Source organism: Larus michahellis, chromosome 1 (assembly GCF_964199755.1).
Source record: "Larus michahellis chromosome 1, bLarMic1.1, whole genome shotgun sequence".
Classification (NCBI taxonomy): Eukaryota; Metazoa; Chordata; class Aves; order Charadriiformes; family Laridae; genus Larus; species Larus michahellis.
In genome coordinates, this window is record NC_133896.1 from 196,581,204 (window position 1) to 196,604,394 (window position 23,191).

Sequence of the window (23,191 nt, forward strand, 5' to 3'; positions counted from 1 at the left end):
AGACAGCTTCAGAGATCTCAGCGGTGAGAACTAGAAGTTTCCACTGTGTTTACAAGGTCACTTAACACCACCAATTTAAGATTTCCTCTTTGTTACAGAAGAAGAAAAATCCATGATCTTACTATGATTCCTAAAGTATGCCAACATAAGGATATGCTATGCAATTGAAGACCAGAGTTGGAGTCTTCTGGGAATACATAAAGACATAAGGAATTATCATCAGAGGTGTATGATACACCAAAATTACTTGCACGGTCCTCCTACTGTTGACCACTGGCACTGATTATTGCCATTGCCTCCTTGACTACAGATCCAAGGAGCTTTCGCACATTTACATCATAAATCTTCCTACACAGGAAATCCTTATATTTTCTTTCTTACGCATTGTACTTACCTAATCCTTTAGGAGTAATGCCGCTGCTGTCAGCAGGATTAACCACCCAGTAGTAGTATTTCAGCGTGTGCATTAACTGCAGTACTGTTCCTACTCTGCGTATAGTGTTATAGATGGTAGCAGTTCCAATGAATTCAGCTGACAAGTAGGTATACAAAGATAACTGCACCTGAAGAATGGAAGTTATCCACAGAAACCCAAGTTATATATTAATAAACTTAATTTTTAGGCTTTTTAGGATTTACTTTGTATAGGATACAAAAAACTAAAAAATAATAAACTAACTTAGGGCTAGGACTGGACTGACACATGGAATGACCTCCAGAAATGCCTTCCAATCTAAATTTTCTATGATTCATGTCATGACATTTTCTATTTTGGCTTTTTATAATAAAAGTATATATTATCAGATTTTAGGACCATGCCACTTTTCACTTTGGTCCACATTCCTCATCTGTGATTATTTAGGAAAACAACTAATTCATTATCAGAGATGACCAATAACTTTTTATAGTTTTTACCAAACCAAAATACATAATATAATTAAAATGAAAGTTTATGCAGAGGTATAAAAAAATATATCCTAAATACATTTTAAATTAAAAATACATACTTTTATGCTTAATATTTAGGAAAAGAGTGTAATGCAGCCAGTGAAAAATGGACTGTGTTTCTGGAAACAGTCTTTTGACAGAATTAGCCAGAATTTTAGGCAAGAATGTAACTGCTTTTAGAAATTTATAAGAGACATTGGAAAATACAGCTAAGCAGGGTATAGACTTCATGATCTGAAAAATCTTTGTTAATACCATGTTTTAAAATAAAAAAATTAAAAACCTAAGTACCATGACATAAAAGAATACTTGTAGGAGAGTCATAATACCATTCAAGTGTACAATTACCTTTGCAGGGGTATGTATCCAGATAGCAGGATTAAAAAGGATGTGATCACATAATTGTTTCAGTAGCGGTGCGCCGTGAGACAATCCATCTAAGTATTTTGCAAACGACAAAAATTGTTCCAGAACTGCTCTGGTTATATGAACTCTTGATGACTAGGGAAAAACAATCAGAAAGAACAACAAGAATAAAGAAAAACTTTCTTCCTTACTATACTTACAGCAGTAATATGAAGTGATAATTTCATCCAGTTCATCTTTACTAAATACATGTAATCTCATATGTTTTTATGTCACTGAATATGAAAAGGAAAGTTAAAAAACATATCAGCAACTTACACTTCCTAATAATAATCATGGTCTTTCTAATGGATACATTTAAGAGGTCAAAAATACTCATCAATAACTGAGTTAAATAATTTTTCTTTCTTTTCTTTTGTTTATTTTTTGGGTTTTGTCTTTTTGGTTTTATTATAATCAGTCAGGATTCTACATTTTACAGCACAGTGCCCCGAGTACTTCGTTTGAAGTCCTTAACTCTTCTTCAGTTAATTTTGTGTCCTACTGAAATTGGGTTTCTCAGTATGTAAACACACATTAATGGTAGACTTGCTTTTGTTTCTTAAACATAAATAGGTATTTGAAGGATTTGGGTTCAAGGTTTCCTCAAATTTCAAGAGTCCTTCAGTTTCATAGCATACGCTATTAAGTCACTGTTGAGAACTGCTCCTATGCAGTAACATGGCATGAGGACTTTAACAAACTACTTCATACACTAAGTTAACGAAAGGCACCAATAACAAAAACCATTAAACAGCCTTCCCCTAGCCTTCCCTAAAAAATGTTCCAATTACTTTTAATGCTGTAACTATAGTCTGGGAACATGCAGATTAATTATTTTTAGAAGTGAAGTCCATTTGTGAGTAATACAAGCTCAGCCTGGATGCTGAGTTTCCTTTGGCTTGTACATCACAGTTCACAATAGTCTGCAACTAATAAGAACAAAAATGTTATTCTGAAGTTTGAGTAAAAAAAAAAGAATCTTTCTGTCCTCTCAGAAGTATTGATCACATGCAAATGAACAACAGATAATTTACAAATAATAAAATTGAGCCTGGCTAGGAAATAAAAGGATTTTTTCCTGTCATGTGTGCCAACTGAATATAAGCATATACTGAAAAAAATAAAATACATCCTTTTGAAAAACTGCAGCTAAGGACAACATAACATAAAAAAAAAAAAGAAAACGGCATATGCTGTAAAAATTGTGTTGTGACAGACATCGATCAAAATCCTTCAAATATTCACATACCCTGAGTTTAATGATTGTAACAGGTGTTAATTAGAATAGTATGCAAACTTTTTTTTTTTAAATTTCATATACAGCATTCTAAATTGATGCATTCAATGTGTGTAAACCATAGTGCTCTATTCAAGAGAAAGGGACTCCATGAGGACTCACTAACCTGCTTGTATATAACTTACAAAACTGGAGCTAACAGCTTTGTAAATTCATTCCAGTTATGTCACAAGAAAACCTACCATCAGAAAAAAAAACCCACCTCACACTAGTTCTTTGACTTTGTAAATCACACTTGCTTAGTACAGAAAAAATAGAAGCCTAGGAAATAATCTGCTTTTAGGTATCACTTCAGTGAAGGTAAACTTCTACTACTAGATTCTACTATAAGAATGTATTTTCCTAGCTGAAAATAGAATAGGGAGCAGAATGAGAGAAAATATTTATCATTCTTCTTCAAAATTCAGTACATTTTTAAAGGTGAGATTATCATTATTTAATTTCACCATCGAACAACACAAAGCTCTGGTCATGGTTTCTTCTCAAATAGTTGTTACACTGACCTCATGCTAATGAAAAATAGAGCAGCAGACATTCTGCTCTGCTGAAGCCATGAGATTCAACTATAAGAGTATTACTATCTTAGTACAGTAGTTTGTTTCCAGATTATTAAATCACAGTAACGTGAGGGCTTTGAGCCAGGAGGCAGGTAATGCTCCTCAGACAAGCATCTGAACTGAACCTCAGTTTTGTGATAACTGCTTATCATGTCTGAAAACAAGCAAGTAAAGGGAATGCTCCTTGCAATTGCTTCTTTCAGAAATGAAATTATTGTACAGTTTTTATTATTCAAAACACAGAGCAATTATTTCAACCATTTCAGAACTGAACCACAGATGATTAACTTTATTTTTATTAACGTACACAAAAAAATAAATTTAAACCTAAATTACGACACATCTGTGATACGTTTCTACAAACCGGGAACATGAAAACTTTCCTAAACAAGAGTTTGGGGGATGAAGAGTGGAGGAACACAAATGAAAATACATCAAAGTGATTCACAAAATCTAAAGTAAAAGCATAAATTAGATAAACAGGATCAACTCCAGAAAATTGATTCTTTGAATATTGACATATAAGAGGAAAAGGAAGATGAAAAGACTCTGCAGGCAATGTGTAAGTAACACAAATCAAAAATATTTCATATCACAAATATATTTTATTCCACCAGTCCTTTGAGCTAAATGACTGAAAATACCACAAAGACAGTAGAAATACTGAGAACAAAGATTAAAAAAACCCTCCAAACATACCTTTTCAAGGAGGTAGCCAATGACCAGAAAGCCTTTTCCACCAAGCATTTGCTCTTGCATGGCTACTGAACTCTTAAGAAGCTCAACCAAGAAAGCCAACAGGGTAGCACTGCATGTAAAGAACAAGCATTTTTTCAGATTACAGATGTAGAAAAATCAATCTGTTACATTCTCAATATTCACCAGCTATTAAATGAACAGAAATCAGAAACGGGCTTAAAGTGGTAAACTGTGAAAGAACACAAATCTTACTTTTTCTGACAAATTTCTCCAATCATTGTTCGCATATTACAATGGGAGGAGTGAGAGTTCATATTCAGACAGAAGTGCAAAATCATTTTGTCACCTATCCTGATTTGACCAGGACTATCCCAAGTTTTAAATATCCAGTCCTGCAACTTGCAGTTCTAGCCAAAGGTTTTGCGGTTGGAAGAGGCAGGAGATGATGAGTGGGATCCAGCTGACAGTGCTAGAATGATGCAGACAGGGGCCACATCAACCATTTTACCATCCAGACTAACGATGCTAAACAGCAAAATTTGCAGCCACTAGGTATATCATCACTCCACACTTTCAGTCCCTCGAGTTACCACTACCACAGAAATGAGGCATAAAACGGCCAAACGTGAACACGGGCAACAATGCCCACCACAAACCACAGTGGAACAACAGCAGGGTGGAGAGCTTCCTTCGTACTTTCTCCAGACGAAACACGACAATAATATTTAGATCTGACAAAATAAAGGCTGAAAATCACTTTCATCCAGTTAGAAAAGCACAGAGAGACTTCCAGAGGCCACAAGGAAATCACCCAGCAGCCCATCCCAGCTGTATCTGTAAGTGAGGTGTTCAGAAAGCACAGGGAGGGGAAAAAGTGTTCAGAAAAGGTTACTGTTTAGTAACAGAAGAGATATGAAATACTTCAGGGGACAGACTCGGCAAGAAAGTGAAACTAAGTTATGAAAACCAACAGAAGAAACATATGACGGATCAATGCATGGTGGGAGAAAAATTGCAATTGACTCTTGGGTGTTGAGAGGGAAACAACACTCATCTGTTGCTGAAAAACCCAGAGGAAAGGGAGAAAGGAAAAAAAGCCCCACATTTATCACAGAAAGGAAATATTTTAAATGATTTTTCAAATATATCACACAGGTAGATGACGGAACACTTTCTACTGCATATACAATGCATACCTAAAGTCATTATTCCTTTCCTAAAAGTAAAACAGGTATAACGATTTCTAGTTGTACTGACAAATATCTTCAACCATGAAGACTTTCACATAGGTGGTAGGCACAGGTAAAAGTGAAAACTGTGGCTTTTGCAGCTATGAAAAAGTGAATTAAAGGAAATGTTCAACCTGCATTTTATAAATTTCAACTTTACTTACAGTATATACTCAGTTAAAGGTTTGCTTGCTCTCCAAATACAATCTTTTACTTTGAAATAAATGTTGAGATTGGTTAATCCATGCCAGCACCAAAACATAATCAATTTGCTGAGGAAAGCAAGATTTATTCTATTTGGTGAGCAAGGCTGCCATGCGAAAAGTACACAGTGTGGGCAAAGTACACGCTGTGAACATGAAATAGTGCCTTGTCTTGCTTCATTGTTGAACGGTCACAATAATCAGTCTAAAATCACATACAGAATGCTCCACAGAACGTCAGCAGTAAAAGAACACAGATAATATCCATTTACAGTACTCAAAAGCTTTTATCAAAACAGCCTGTCAAGCTGTCACATCAATTTCAAACCAGGTTATATGCATCAATTTTTTCTTTCCCCAGCTAAAGTTTCTATTGTATTTGTCATCTAAACCAAGATATTCATCATTTTTACTACATGATAATCCATAAAAAGCTCATATAAAGGGTTGAAGATTTATATTTAGAAGCTTTTTAAAAAAAATAATAAATAAGTCAAAGAAAATTCCATATAGATGGTGCTTACTATCATCCTCTATGAGTAACCTTATGACCTAGGACAACCCAATATACAACAGCATACCTCTTTGCAGGAATAGGACCTAAATTACAATAATAAATACTATTAAAATTATTTAGAAGATTGTTGTACCATGAACATGGCACCAGACTTAAGTTTAAAAGGTTCTACTTCCACTTCAATAAGTGATTTATTGAAAGCCCTTTTCTTTGTATTGACATTTATTGGTCCATCCTATGAGCTTCGATGCAAATTCATGGGCTAGGGTTATTCTTATCTCATATTAACACAATCTCTATGCAATTGTTAGAAATTCTGATAGGACTCCTAATACAAGTTATAAGACACACTGACACCCTAACAATAAAGATTTTTCTCTCTTTTCTTCAAGTACACGTAAATCACACTCAGAAATAATCAGTGGCCAGCTAATATTTAACCATGCCACAGGCACAGAAACATACAAGCTGGTTCTATGCAATTAAGACTAAATCAACAAAGTTTATTAATTCAGATGCAGGTAGAGCCCAAATATCACTTTTTAGATATTAACCATCTTTATGCGCGGTATGGCTGAACTGATTAAGGCTGCCTGCCCACATAAGCTCTGCAACGAACTACCTTAGCTGTCAGCGCAAAGTAATGCCCATGTTTCTAGTTCCAGGAAAACGTATTAATTCAGCCAATACTTCTGTGAATGAGCTATGCCTTTCCTTAAGCCCGAAATGGCTTTTAACATCTATCGAACCAGATATATAAAGACACCACAAGCCAGCTCTGCAGAGTCAGCTCAGGTCCGCAAGCAGTAACTCTAACTTCTAATCCTTCTGCATTATCCAAGATTGCCACCATAAATAATAGAGTTGACTGTAGTATACAGTAATTCAAATCTTGGGATAGCACACATGAACACAACATTACACTTCACACCTTCAAGCACATAAAAAATTCCAAGTACCAGAAAAAGCATCAGTTAGGGAGAACCACCTGGCAGTCACATAGAGGCACAGTGACGTTTGAGGTGAATACGTACAGGACCACAGTACTGATGGAAATTAACACCATAATTAAATGTAACTAGCAGTTTGTCTGCATCATTATGCAGGAAATTAAATAATTTAAAGATCTGTAATATTTTAACTGATAGAAGAACTGTAAAATCAAAATGGAAGTGTTTTTAAATTCTCACTGCACGTACAGTACTGAAGCTATTGCTACCTGGAGATAATGATCAGAGACAGGCAGGAAATAGATTACATGTCTAGTTTGACATTTTTTCCAGAAATCTTGCTTACACTTGTTTCAGGTGAAACTTCTTTTATAGAGGAGGAAGGAGGGAATGAAACTGCACTAAATAACAGTGGTTTTTGCAATAACTGTTTTTACATGTTATGTTATCTTAGATACTTTATGCTAGAGAGCATTCAATCTGCCTAAAAAGGTCCAACTGTTAAACGTTTGATTCTTAGATAAGCTTTCCCAACCTCTTCAAAACTTCTCTTTCCCCACATGTTCAGACTGACCTCAAGCATTTAAGTGTCTGTGTCTCTGTGTGTGTGTGTGTGTGTGTGTGTGTGTGTAAAAAATGACGCAATGGATCTTTTCTCCTCAATATTGCATTCTAAGAAATTAGTCTTCTAGAGAACTGCCTGCCTAACTTAAAGGACTGTACCTAGAACTTGGAACATATTTCTAAGGACAGTAAATCTATGTGGTCATCTTGGCAGCTGAAAATACATTAAACCTGAAGATCTTAAATATAAAAGTTTTTATCAGCAGAACCAGGTTGCCAAAATTATGCTTTTAAAAAGGCTGCTGTTGACACAGGGGAAATAATATTGATTAGAAGACTGTCTTCTAGGATGAACAATTTTTCAAACAGAATTTAACAAACTTACCAGTAACTAAAATGCATCGGATTGCTGCAGGGCTCACATTAAACTGGCAAAATTCTGTGCACTGCCATACAAAATTTCACTCCATTCTTGCCTATTTTCAACTCCCCTAGATACAAAGGCAAATATAAAGGATACTTCAGCCCATTCCTACATCTCCTCTACACCACTCCCTGCCTAGCACACATCAGTTTGTCTGCAGTGCAGCTAAGATACATGTACACAACGAAAGTATATGTCAACCGACACTAAATCAGACAGAATTATGATTTCTACTGAAAATGTAATTAATTTCAGAACACAATTTTCCCAGCAGCTTTCCATTAGTAAAAGGTAGAAAAAAAAAAAAAGATGCTGTATTTCTAATGGTTTTGATATTGCTTATTCTATAATTAGCGTATTGTAGAGACAGTAAGTGTCTGGAATACTGTTACATAAAATCCAGAAGATTAATTACATTGTTACAGCCTTGCCTGATTTTCCCCTCAAACATACATGTCCCTTGTGAAGACTTGGGAAAAAAAAAAAAAAAAAGTAATTTTTTTTTTTTATAAATAAAACAGGAGCACAGAATTGGTGTTCACAGCATGCACTGTCTGACTAGAAGATGTTCTTAGGGATGTTTTCATATCTATATGTATTTATTATATTTGTGAAGTCCCTACCTTTATATTTTTCAGTTATTCTTATGACGTGCACTGTGAAGTTACAACTACCATCTAGCTTATTTCATTCATCCAGATATATAGATACAATATAAATAATTATTACGTTTCACTAGTTCATCATTATGTTTCAACATCACAATATTCATTCAATGGTCATGCAATGTTACTCCTTATATAAAAAATATACTACAGATATTCACAAAACCAACGGCTGCTGTAGGTAACAGTCTTCAAAATTCCAAAATATGACACTTCCTTATTCATTAAAAATAAGATTAATTACACACAGAAATAAATGTTTCATTTTCACTGCCCATTTCTATCTATGGTAATTTGAAAGGACCTTTTCCCATTACACGTAGAAGAAGCTCGCACTGGAAATCCCAGGGTTACAAAGTCTTTATGCTATGACAACCATTGGACAAGAGACACCTTTGTCAAATTCTAAGTTGACTGGTAGTTCCCACTAAGTGAACAATTATTACTGTTTTGTGGAGCTAAAACGTGGGAAAATTTAGATAAACTATTCTTATTAAATGAGTTGCTATGACTTCACTTAGAAATGAAGCATCCTATTAGGATGCTATTAGGAACATCAGACATATATTCAAATATGATGAAAAAGGCTTTGGAGAAATAAAAAAAACCCTAAAGTCAGAGATCTGCTAGAGATCACTAGGATAAAAGTGAAATTCATCTTGGTTTTTTTTTGTTTTGTTTTGTTTTGTTTTTTAAATGACTATATAGATCAATTTCTTTAATCTACTCTTTCCCATGATAATTTTCTCTGAAAAATTTACCTTAATTACTTTAGGTTTCATCTTGGATTGCACATTACAAAGCTGTCTGGAGTGTGCTTTATAAAAGGAATCTTTAAGTAAAGTAGGCATGCAGCTATGAAGTATGTTGATTAATGATAGATTATTTAACTTGAAGAGGCTATGTAAAAGAGAATGATGCTGGTATTTGTTCTGTCTGATTATCTTTGGGAAGGATCCTTTATAAACTAATTCCATTTATATTTCCAGCTTCTCCAAAATAGACAAAAGTATTGTATAATTAACTCCATCACAGGCTGTTAATATGATAAGTTTTGAAAAGTAATCTTGGCATAAAGAGATAAAGTGGTATTAAGGAAAATCACACACCAACAATTAATATTTTGTTTTTAAACATAAAAAAATCCTAAGGTACTTGCCCCTTAACTTCGGTTCAAAATGCAATACTGATTGTATTAAGATACATAATAATAATTAATATCACATATTGTTAGCTGTTAATAATAATTATTATTATACACTCTTCGTCTGCTGGCTGCCCATTACATCTCATTGTTAGCAAACAGTTTTTAATGAGTTTGGCTGATTCATTAAGTAATTTCTTACTTCATCAGAATATTTACTAAATGTTTCATAGTATGGATTTAGAAATCCTCAGGGAGAAGCATTAGCAATACATTTTGATTCACAGATGTGAGATGATCTCCACTTCCTTACTTCATTCCTTCAGGAAGAAAATCAAAGCACAAAGGGTAAGCATGGATTTCGGAAACCGTTTTGACTGCACTTATAATCCAAGTTGGGAATACAAAAAAGGATTTTCATCAAGGTATATTCACTGCTAAAGCATGAAATCAAACACCCGTGCATGTTTTAATGCAGTCAATTGCTCTGCTGCCACATTAGATTCACAGAATCATAGAATCTTCATGGTTGGAAAGGACCTTTGGGATCATCGAGTCCAACCATACACACACACAAAAAACCCCCTACAATCTCTGCCACTAGAGCATGCCCTGAAGTGCCACATCTACAGGTTTCTTAAACACCGCTAGGGATGGTGACTCAACCACCTCCCTGGGCAGGCTGTTCCAGTGCCTGACCACTCTTGCAGTAAAGTAATTCTTCCCAATATCTAACCTAAACCTCCCCTGCTGTAATGTCAGACCATTTCCTCTGGTCCTGTCATTATTCACCTGGGAGAAGAGGCCAACACCCACCTCTCTCCAACCTCCTTTCAGGTAGTTGTAGAGGGCAATGAGGTCTCCCCTCAGCCTCCTCTTCTCCAAGCTAAACATGCCCAGTTCCCTCAGCCCCTCCTCATATGACCTGGTCTCCAGACCCCTCACCAGCCTGGTAGCTCTCCTCTGGACACGCTGCAGCACTTCAATGTCCCTCTTGTACAGAGGGGCCCAGAACTGAACACAGGACTCGAGGTGAGGCCTCCCCAGTGCCGAGTACAGAGGCACGATCACTTCCCTCGTCCTGCTGGCCACGCTATTCCTGATACAAGCCAGAATGCTGTTGGCCTTCTTGACCACCTGGGCACACTGCTGGCTCATGTTAAGCTGGCCGTCCACCAGCACCCCCAGGTCCTTTTCTGCCGGGCAGCTTTCCAGCCACTCTTCCCCAAGCCTGTAGCGTTGCTTGGGGTTGTTGTGACCGAAATGCGGGACCCGGCACTTGGCCTTATTAAACCTCATACAGTTGGCCTTGGCCCATCGATCCAGCCTGTCCAGGTCCCTCTGTAGAGCCTTCCTACCCTCAAGCAGATCAACACTCCCACCTAGTTTGGTGTCATCTGCAAACTTACTGAGGGTGCACTAATTACTTATTACTCATATTCATTCATTCATATTTACGTAATCATGGTCACTAAAGCCTGTGCGCCACGAAGCCAAGAAAGGTTCCCCTAACCAGGCTGGAGGTAAGATAAACTCAGAGCAGAAGAAACTCGGACAGATAGTGGGGATGGAGAGGAAGTTCCCATGAGCTACAGCTATGGCAGCTCTCTAAAGTGCTTCCTTAGCTTCCAGTTTAATTACCTTTTTTTTTTCTGTAGGCTTGTTGGAGAGAAAAGAGAAACTACTTATTTCTCTTCCCTTTCCCACTTCCTTTTTCTTAAAACATATGATGAGGTCAATAAGAGAAGGCTACTAAACGTGTTTCATCCAAACTGATGTCATTAAACATGTCAGATGAATAGGTGTCGCGTGGGAGAACTAGAGAGGCGGGTCTTTACACACCTCTGCATACGGGCATAACATTTTGGGATACAGACTCCAGTCATAAATTAGCCATCCTTAATAGTTCCTGGATCTTCTGGAGGAGGCACAACAGTTTAGGAATTTACAAAGGTTTTCTACCTTATGATACAGCGACTGTATTTTCATTATAAACTATTATTGTCCAGGCATTCCGATTTGGCAAGTCACATTCCTGTTGTCACAGTTCGGGAAGATTCCAGTACAACTGATTTCATCTGAGCACAGCTAGGTTGTACTAGAGATGTGAAATTTCAGATGTGATATTCAGCCTTCTTCCCTTTGAAATGCACGGGGAGACGGTTATTAGCACCCGACTCTGCAAACTCTAACTTGTAGATTGGAGACAGGAATGGACTGGGACCTTGGCTCTCCATCAGAGGCACAAAGGTAAATACAACGACCTTGGAAAGGATGACTTTCATACCCACTCTCAAGTTTAAATAGCTGTGCCAGCTGTGGCAAACGAGAAAATTATTGAAAGACAGCAGCAGAGGACAGGTTAAGTAGGTAGGATACTACTTGGCATTTATCTTATTTTCTACCGTAATCTTATAGCTAAATTCAATTAAACTAATGGCATTATTAAGAATTATTGAAAACTGACAGATTTTTTGTGTTAAGCTAATAAAAAAATCATAGAATCATAGAATCATAGAATCATAGAATCATAGGGTTGGAAGGGACCTCTGGAGATCATCTAGTCCAACCCCCCTGCCAGAGCAGGGTCACCCAGAGCAGGTTACACAGGAACATGTCCAGGTGGGTTTTGAATGTCTCCAGAGTTGGAGACTCCACCACCTCTCTGGGCAGCCTGTGCCACTGCTCTGCCACCCTCAGGGTAAAGAAGTTCCTCCTCATGTTTAGGTGGAACTTCCTATGTTCAAGTTTGTGCCCATTGCCTCTTGTCCTGTCCCCGGGCACCACTGAAAAGAGCCTGGCCCCATCCTCCTGACACCCACCCTTTAAGTATTTATAAGTGTTGATAAGGTCACCCCTCAGACGTCTTTTTTCCAGACTGAAGAGACCCAAATCCCTCAGCCTTTCCTCATAAGAGAGGTGTTCCAGTCCCCTCATCATCTTGGTAGCCCTCTGCTGCACCCTTTCCAGCAGTTCCCTGTCCCTCTTGAACCGGGGAGCCCAGAACTGGACACAGTACTCCAGGTGCGGTCTCACCAAGGCAGAGTAGAGGGGGAGGATGACCTCCCTTGACCTGCTGGCCACGCTCTTCTTGATGCACCCCAGGATGCCATTGGCCTTCTTGGCCACAAGGGCACATTGCTGACTCATGGTCATCCTGTTGTCCACCAGGACTCCCAGGTCTCTTTCAGCTGAGCTGCTCTCCAGCAGGTCAGCCCCCAACCTGTACTGGTGCATGGGGTTGTTCCTCCCCAGGTGCAGCACCCTACACTTGCCCTTGTTGAACTTCATAAGGTTTCTCTCTGCCCAGATCTCCAACCTGTCCAGGTCTCTCTGTATGGTGGCACAGCCTTCCGGTGTGTCAGCCACCCCACCCAGCTTGGTGTCATCAGCAAACTTGCTGAGGGTGCACTCTATCCCCTCATCCAGGTCATTGATGAATATATTGAACAGGACTGGACCCAGTACTGACCCCTGGGGAACACCACTCGTCACTGGTCTCCAACTAGACTCTGTGCCCCTAATCACAACCCTCTGAGCTCTATCTTTCAACCAGTTTTCTATCCACCCCACTGTCCATTCATCTAACCCACACTTCCTAAGCTTCCCTATGAGGATGCTGTGGGAGACCGTGTCAAACGCCTTGCTTAAGTCAAGGTAGACCACATCTACCGCCCTCCCCTCATCTATCCATCTAGTCATGCCATCAAGACACCAAACTGCATTTCCTATCAAGCTGTGCTATTTCCCATTTGTGGAAACTGATAGGAAAACTGCTTTTTGCTACCAAATTATTAATCTGTCAAAAAGTAGATGCAGTAACACTACTAGTTACAGACAGGAACCCCAAAAGTCTTCATCTGAATATAAAAAATACTAAAAAAAATGAGTACAAGATACTAATTGATCAAAGCAGAACACAAAACATTTACAGGAAAAGACGAAGAACAGGAGTTGTGATATTGTTGCTCCCCTCACCAATGTTTCCATTTCACTGGCTTATTCACAATAGATGGGCAATATACTCTGTAAACTATATTAAAGTGTGAAAATAATGTCAGAAATAAAACTGAGTGAAAAGATGCCTACGTTTACTTTGCTACAAATTTTAGGTGGGTGTATATATCACGTGGGCCTAGGCACTGCATTTATTTAGTTTGATAAACAGTAAAAGCATTTTTGATTTTTATTATATAGTGTATGCAATCTAGAGAATCCAGCTAGTAACTTCTAGAACAAGTATATAAAAGATATTATTGGAATTATTTCATCTATTTAAGCAAACAGCTACAGCTCATAGAATCATAGAATCTTCATGGTTGGAAAGGACCTTTGAGATCATCAAGTCCAACCAAACAACCTACAATCTCTGCCACTAAAGCATGCCCTGAAGCTCCATCCACTTTTAAATATTTTCCCAAAATGGTACAGTCCAAAGCAACAATCTCATCTGAACTAACACTTGTTATTTATTCTGTGAAGGAATTGGGTCAGTGCCAAAGGCTGCGCACCCAATACCTTGTCAGAATCAATCCGTATGTCAGCACTCAGCAGCGCCTAATGAATTCAAAACCACACACGAGAGACCACACGTGAACAAAGCAAGTCCTTCCTATCATATTACCCATGTAGTACAATCAAAGGTAACAACAACGTCAACAGAAAAAGCACTTTGTATTTCTTTTTATTACATAAACACCTTATTGACCATAACTGCAAAATTTTCTATTCTAATCAGGGTACTGAAAAGCAGGATGAAAAGTATCAGTCTTGGCATTAAAGTTGAGGGACCGCGCTCCTCAACAGCAGGTGCATCACTTAATCTAAGAAAACATGCTTAAAATATGAACTCAGTTTCCATTCTTTTAATTTCAGTGTATGAGCGCATAAGAATCTATACAGTGCTTCAAAAGCAGAACTGTAGGTTATTTCAATACTTGGCCTCACGGAAGATGCAGATAAGGTACACAGGGCTATACGCATTACAGGAATAAAGGGCATTTAAAAAGAATACCATTAAACCACAAAATTGCTATATTCCTATTGCCCCACTTTATAATTTAAAATTTTATTTACAATGAATCCATTAATTTAGAAAAGATTAAAACTGTAAGCGGCTCAAGATAATTAAAAAGCAAGGTGTTCCCTCGTAGTCCTGTTAAACCACTTCTGATGCTAAAAAAAATAACTAAACAAATAATTGAGAACCTTGAACTTATTAAACAGATTTTGATATGTGCAGGAGAGGAGGAGGTAAGAAGGATTCAGAAAAGCAGTCTGGAAACGTAGGACACTTACAGTGGGGTATCAAGATATTTATACTTTCCACCTCCCAGGAACACATTAAGACAACAAGGCCGCACAGCTATTCAAGGGACAACTTCTGAGTCCTCCTAGTTGGCCACCAGAAAGAAAGAAATTCTACTGCCACAGTAAGCCTTTACAAACATAACAGTCCAGTGTTATCAAGCATCATCTGGACCCTACTTTTTTGGCAAAGTGGCATAAATATTATCTGCTTATAAAGAAATACATCGACTGTAATGGCTGAATGCCAACTACTTTTCAGAAAGAAGTGGTGCAGCCCTTTGTTGCTGTTGTAGATACATTTTCATGGGTAAGAAGGGTATAAACAAGTACCAGATACAGTTCAACAACTGCACTTTGGAAAGGAATAAATAAAGAGAGAACGGTCTAAAAAACAAGGGGAAAGAAGGAAACGACTCAGGAAGTATATTCTTCCCTTATTCCACTCCACAAATGAATCTTAAACATAGCCCTGCTTTTCATATTTAGCCCCCTTTTGCCATTTTCTCCTTTCTTTGCCCCCAGAAATCTTTTATTCCTTTATTTGCCTACATTCTTGTTCACTTAAACTATTATTTTTCTCAAGATCTGCATCCTATTAAAATAATTATAAGAAAATAACGCACAGACACCAAAACCATGGTAATTCAACATTTAAGATCCATCTCATCAAGCAGCCATTTGATTAAAGGTCTTTTGAATACTTTCTTGAGTTAGGATCACATCTTGCTGTATTATGCATTTGTACAATCATACAGCATAATGAATTACAGATCTCTTTTTAGAATATAATCTAATTATAGACGAATTGCACTGATTTATTCAAGAACAACTTATTTTCCTACTTAAAGTTCAACTAACTCCAGAAATGTTCTGTACATTTTAAATTGAACTTTATGAATGTTCTCACTCACTGGAAAGACCACACACTTGGGAAGAATTAGTCTTTACCTTGTCTTATAAAACTTACATTACATTAGCTCTCCATTTTTAAACAGACCTAGTTACTGCTTTATCATATATTACAGACTCAGCTCATTAATGAATTTAATATATATTTTATTCATATGTATGGGCACATACATACATAATCTTCCTATAATTGGAATAAAGCATTTTTGCCTACTGCTGTGCCAGTAAATAAAAACATACAGGGAAATTTTTTTTCCAAATTTTTTCAAGCCAAGCATTGTTTTTTCTATTCCCCTTACTGCACAATACTTCAATGCAAAGTACATACTGGAAAACAAACTACAAAAAAGTAAATATCCCACATGAGCCAATACACAACCAGCTTTTCTGTCTTTAACATTGAATGAAATAATTTGCACCACTATACTGCTTGGAAGCAGAATTCGTTATTTTAAGACTATGGTATTACTTTTCACATTGCACTAAAATATTCTCATGAAATACATTAACTTTGAAATACGCTAACATTTACATGAAATACAGAAACAAATAAAACCAGCAGCCATCTTAGCTACATATATTTGAGTTACCAAAGGGGAAAACAGATGACTGACAAAACTCCAACAAATTGATTAATTTGAGACAAGTGATCTTTCATGACAAATTATACCAACTTTCAGTTGAATTTTTCAAAATTGTCATCAATTTTAGTATTATTTAATTATTTTGCAGTTAACTAATTTATTACTGAACTATCTACTGCAATAGCAAATCTCCAGAATAATTAATAGCAGACTATTCTAAGCAGGAAAATAAGCCACGTAGTCTAAATTATGCACCTATTTTATAAATTTATTGAAATACAAGAGTCGGCTTATGCTGGCCCTAAACACTGTTTTCTAGCAGGTTTTGGTTGCATGCCATCCTACCGTGAAACACTGTACCAGTTCTTGAGCATTACCTTTTCAGTTTTGTTACCTCCAAAGGTTTAGGTCACACACTTTGTTCTGACAAGTTTAGACATCTTGTGTTGCCACTAGAATCAGAGCCTGCCCTGACAAGGAGGTGGCAAGAGATCTTTGCAAAAATAACTACCGCTGAGCTACCTTTGTACAGGTCATCATGGGCACTGACAGACTCCGAAGCAGTCCTTTGTAGCCTATGGAATGGAAGTGTTCATCTAACTTCTGTGCAGGCTCTTCAACCTTGGGGTCACAGCATCAGAGCAAAGACTTCGTGCATCCCTGTTTAAAACTCTCTTGGTATGTCCCCAGTCACTGTTGCAATTGTAATGTGGACACAAAAAACTGATCATAGCTCTATGACTTTCTGACCATGTATGGTCAGAAGGACATTCATGTATGGAAGGCGATATCTTTCCTTAATTTTGAATGCTATTAGGTGACAGAGACATTGAGAAAGTAAACAACACTGTACTGTCAAGGAAAAGCACATTGGTTTCTTGTAGAAATTGCAAAAATTGTCACAGAAGACAATTTTTTGTCTTAAAGACTCTAGAGTGATTTGAATTCATTATTTAATTCAACCAATATGATGCCAGTTCCATCTGGAATCTCGACTAATACAATTTACTGATCTCTACTACTAAAAGAGTAAACTACTTTTTTAAAAAAATAGTATTATTTTCAAAGAAACAAGGGTAAAATATAAGTTCCACCATTTACAAAAGAAAAGAAATCAAACATTCCCACAACAAAAATGGAAATATCCTTAGCTTAATTTTGTTTTTATCTTGCTTGAAAGAAGCTTACCAAACTGTTGTTTCCACCTGACTGTCGTGCAGCTGTCGATTGTCTAACTGGGCAAAGAGAGGAAAAAGAACTTGAATCCCTCCAATGGAATGAATTGCGCTGTGAATGGAGTGGGTTACGATAGCTTTCACATCCTGAATTAATAAAATAAATAAAAGGGAAAATCTCAGTTAATTTTAAAGGACAGTTACAAACAGAACTTGGGAACACTTTAACAATGAATTGAGCGCAAACTAAATCAGACTTGGTTTATCTTATTTTCATTACTTATGTTTCAATTATAATCACTATATTTAAAGGCAAACATTAAAGAGAACTTCAGTATCGTGGCAAACTGTGCCTTATGGTCTGAAGTATATACTTCTTAATGAAGAAATAATATTTGTTTTGCTCTAGAAAGTAAGAAAAGAAAGAACAGTTCAAGTGATAGGTAAATAATACAAAATAACAATCTCTCTGCACACTACCACACAGATCTTATTACTATCCAAATGATGTTGAACTAACAATAAGCACAGAACATCAATTTAGTAGCACAAACCTGAAGCATAAGAGCATGGGGGGAGTGTACAAAAATTGAAGGATTTTCCTTTGGTGAGGATTCAAGGCATAGCTGAGCATCAGTAGCCTTCGCATTGTAAGTAAAAGCAATGCTACTTGCAAGTTTCCCATCATACAGCACTTGTTTATGGTGCTCAGCAAGATGAATGTCACTCTCAGATTTAAATTTGAATGTGCTCTGAAAAAAAGAAAACACAAAGTTTTACAAAGTAAATATTTTAGACAAAATCCTTGCCACAAAACGTGCATGAAATACATTGGACTTGAGAGGGAGATGGAAACTGCTAAACTTTGTTTTAATTTTCCAGTAGTTTAATGCAGCTGAACAGCGAGACAATTTTTTTATGCACTCTACTTCACATCAATATGTTAATATAATACTTGGTATTTCATGTAGTATTACTTTTCTCTCCTTTTAGCATCAGTGTTAACAAGTTTCAGAAGTAACTATCTGGAAGAAATGTGTCACATTAACAGCTATAAATATGTTAAAATAAAAAACTGGAGCATACAACGCATTAAAAATAAAGAACAAATTAAATGCCTGGTATTTTCGTTTATATAAGATCACTCAGATTAGAATATAGAATCCTATGGCATTTTGATTAAAGGATTAGTTATTTTTAAACAACATGAAAACCCATGGATCATTAACAGTCAGGAGTATATATAAACAAGCTACTTACGCTAAAAAAAAATGTCAAATAAAATAATAAATGCCATTTTTCAAATGGATGATTCTCAAACTCCAAGCTTTTACAAAGGAACGCTGAAAAACTGTATTATTCTTAAACATACCATGATTCATATCTGATCTAAGACCAAGTTTTTTGGCAACACTGACAAATCAATCAAGCAGAAGAAGATAGATTTCTGCCTTTCTGCAAAGCGTTGTCAGATTTACTTGGCACATAACTACTTTTGCATGTAACAATCATTTGACAGTGTCAAAAAGACAACTACTAGTAACATACTGTAGTGCTGTACTAACACAAGTAAAGCAAATTTGTTAGAAATGACCACCATTTAATTAATGCGATATATATAATATGTTATATTTCTAAAATCTGTACTCAGTTTATAATAATTTATTGCTGAAGTTAATTATGAATCATTTTGCTTGTTTTCACTGCATATAGACATTACAATTCTCTTTATCCCTTTGGTCCTACCAAATCTTTCCCTTCCTCTCCCCACAGTAAGAAATAACATATCATGAAATTATGGAAAGTACTATCACTAGGCTTTTGGTTATCCAGGCTAGAAGAATTAAAACAGGCAACTTACAGGCTATCAGCTGCTCTTTCCAAATTATAGGTTCCTACCAATTATGTAAACCCATAAAACACACATCCAGCTTTTGCAGAGCTTTCGAGGCTGCTGGAAACCCTGACAAAATTCTCTTGCTTACAGCCAAATGATGTGAAAGCTCTGCTCAAGTGACTGACACATGACGTTATGAGGTCTTGTGACAAGCATCCATTTGTTTGTGGGTCGTAAGATTGATGTAGACTGAACAGACTGGGCACCTGACTGCAGCTGCTGGAGAACCCTTGGAGCAGATCGGTCAGTCAGCCCTGTCCCATGCTTGATGATGTCAAGCGGGAGGGAGGCAGCAAGGCCAGGCTGAAAAATCTAGGAGATGCAGGTTCCATAACAGAGAATGCAAATAGGAAGGGCAAAGGTAAGTGAATAGGAAGTCAGTGGTTAAATCTACATTTGGTAAAGAAGGATAATATTATCTTTGACTGCATTAGGATTGTTGCCAGCAGGTCGAGGGAGGTGACCCTTCCCCTCTGCTCAGCACTGGTGAGGCCACACCTGGAGTTCTGAGCTCCCCAGTATGAGAGCGCCGTGGACTTAATGGAGAGAGTCCAATGAAAAGCCACTAAAATCACGAAGCGATTGGAGCATCTTTCCTATGAAGAAAGGCCGAGAGAGCTGAGACTGTTCAGCCTGCAGAAAAGAAGCCTCAGTGGGGACCAATGTGTACAATGAAGGGAAGGTACAAAGAAGATGGAGTCAGGCTCTTCTCAGTGGTGCCCAGTGACAGGACCAGAGGCAACGGGCACAAACTGAAACAACAGGAGGTTCCCTCTGATCATCAGGAAACACTTTTTCACTGTGAGGGTGACTAAGAATTAGCACAGGTTGCCCAGAATCTCCATCATCAGAGACTGTCTGGACACAGTCCTGGACAACTGGCTCTAAGTCTCCCTGCTTGAGCAGGGGGGTTGGACCAAGTGATCTCCAGAGGTCCCTTCCAACAACTTCAACCATTCTGTAATTCTGTGATTTGCACTTGGGTTAGGAGCCTATTTTGTAGGGAAACTCACACTGATCTCCACTTACTGCTGTGTTCATACTGCAAATCTGTTCAGAATCAAAGAGATTTTCGTTTGGCTGAAACCAAAATGTCCTCCAGCTGGTAGTAGTCATTCAGCCCAAAGGATCAGACTGCAACCAATCTGAAGTAAAAGCCCCCAAATACACACACTTTGGATATTCAGCCCTCATCAGTAAACATTTTAATCTAGAAATGTGTTCCTACTGTGCCACACTACTTACTGAAGTAGAAAAACCCAAAGAATGAGCATTATGTTTAGAGCTTGAGAGTTGGCTCTGTGTTGATACAGTTGGCTACGTCTCAGTTATCAGGAAATGACTGCTACAGATTACAGATTTTTCCTGAGGAAGGCAATGATGTATTTCTCCCCAGAGGGCATTTTTAACTATACAGATAAATCTCTGTGCACTTTCTGCTGAGACAGAAGTAATTTAGTGATTTTATTGATTTCCAAAGTTATCTACATTCTGCATGTACTATATTTCGATGTTTTACCACACTAAAACACTTCTTACCCAGAAAATTTTTCATGCCTCTAAGCTTTGTCAGATCAAAGCTCAGAATGTTTTACCTCTGAAAGGTAAACAGAAAGCAAAACTTTGCTTTTTTAAATATGCCAAAGTTTTCCAACACAAAATTTGTATCATTTCATTACCACGAAATTTTGCAACTTTCTAAACTGCGTAAGTTAAAATAAAATCAGTTTTATAAACAAATTTTGGCATTATTCTACCTCCTAGTTTTCAATGTTTACTATGCCTGAAGAATTTATCAGAGACCATTGTTCGAAAGTTAAGCACAAATAAGTTACAAATCAATATAATATTGCCTCACATTTTTTTGAGTAAAACAAGAATTAAAGGGACTTCTGCCATCAAAGCCTAACGAAAGTGATCATGAGTTGCAAATGCTAGTCTCCTACCCAAAAGATTATTATGACAGAACGGAAAGAAAAGCTGATACATGATACTTTATTACTAACATTGATCTACAGAAAGAGAAAAGACATTAAGCATACCTATACTGTACTGGGGAATTGGAAAAATACAACCACATGAGGATGGCAGAGGCTGTCAAGCATATAAGCTCAAATTAAAAATGTTTAGTTACTGGTCACGGAAGGAATGCAACTTTGAGATCTGGTACAACCACTGTGAGGGCATAAAGACATCAAAAAAAGAGCCTTAGATTTAACATTCTCTCTATATGATAAAGATATATACAGGATCCATAAAGAAGGTATGAAGGATAGTTGTTGCTCCTATAGGAACAGGAGAGGGAACAGAGAGCTGAGAATTACTCCAGCCACGTCTTCTCCAGTAAAAGAAGCTGTGCTTGATCAGGACCCCTCATTAAACACCAGCAGCTTTCCCTTTCCTTTAGCAGAAAGAGTGGTGCTTTTTGATTTACCATTTACTTCATTTCGCTATTGTACGTTCAGCAACCATACATAAAACATTATCTTATACTATATAATTGGGTAAGCAAATTTGAATTTTCGAGAGTATTTTGTACGTGTTTGTATTTGCCTGCATTAATGCATTTTCACTCTGACCTTCATACGTGACAAAAAGATTGATACTGCAGCACTGATCTGACTCAGATGCAGCAACATATGGAACGATCTGATAACTCGTTTTGAAACACATATGGGAGGGTTAAGAGGAGTGGTGAAGACTTGACAGGGCTATTAGGAAAGGGCTTTGTTGAAACATCCCTTTATAAACAGCACCAAACGTTGCTATCAGATGCATCTCTTCCTCCCACATTACCTTCCTTGCCCCTCTATTCTGTGTTTATCAGCCCCTCAGGATCCCAGCTGCTCTCTCTTTTTTGCTGCCTGGGGACAATGATGGGTAGCAGGAAAAGCACAGTGAGAGCAAGGATGCAGCTCTCGTCTGTCTCCTTCTTCTCTCAGCAACCTCTGGGAACTGAAAGTGCCAACATAGTAGGCAAAAGCCCTCTTCAGCAAGTGCAAGACTCAAAATGAGCATGCTTTATTACAGATGAAACCTGGGAATGCAGATATTGAATTCTACTATATTTCTACTAAATATAATTTAAAACTTCAAGATACTTTATGGATGAATTCGAGAAGACTTAATGGGGAAGACGCAAATTGCATAGTTCTAGTGCCAGTAGGTTTTCCTCTCTTCCCCTTTTAAACATTTGATCACGTGTCATTTCCATGCAATAGTTACCAATTATGGCAGTCTTCAATATTGCTACTCAGAGAAACAATGTAATTTTTTTTTTTTGTTAAAAAATAGGCCTTTTGCTACAACTGAAAATTTAGTATTTCAAAGTAAACTATATATTTCCTTAATAAATATTTTTTTTATATTAAGGCATGCTGGCTACAACTACATGCATTCAGAAGGACATGTGGAGCAAAACCAGCATGTAAGTATTATGAACTGTTTCTACATTACAGCTCTGTAATAAGCATGTAATGCGCAATAAATAATGTACATATTATATATATAAATATATAAATATTATATATAAATAATAAAGAAAGCTTATTTTAATGAATTATCTAGTTAATCCTAAAATCTGTTGCTTCTACCTGCATCACAGAATAGCGGTGGGTCAAGGTGCAACAGATACACTTTTCTTTATAGACCAAGATCTGCCTGTTCCTGAACTTTGTAGCTTTGGTGTTATTTGCAATGTTACATACTACG

The 23,191-nt window shown here is 37.1% G+C and overlaps 1 protein-coding gene across 11 annotated transcripts in view; it reads right to left on the minus strand.

The window, feature by feature from the left end:
- Positions 1-23,191, minus strand: part of NBEA (neurobeachin) — a 512,894-nt gene that overhangs the window by 362,325 nt on the left and 127,378 nt on the right. For all 11 annotated transcript variants that reach the window (XM_074567614.1, XM_074567653.1, XM_074567643.1 and 8 more), the window contains exons 9-13: positions 18,138-18,335; positions 17,597-17,730; positions 3,910-4,018; positions 1,297-1,449; positions 395-563 (exon numbers count right to left, since the gene is read on the minus strand). In XM_074567614.1, coding sequence (XP_074423715.1) covers positions 395-563; positions 1,297-1,449; positions 3,910-4,018; positions 17,597-17,730; positions 18,138-18,335 — 763 coding nt within the window. The remainder of the gene's footprint in view (positions 1-394; positions 564-1,296; positions 1,450-3,909; positions 4,019-17,596; positions 17,731-18,137; positions 18,336-23,191) is intronic.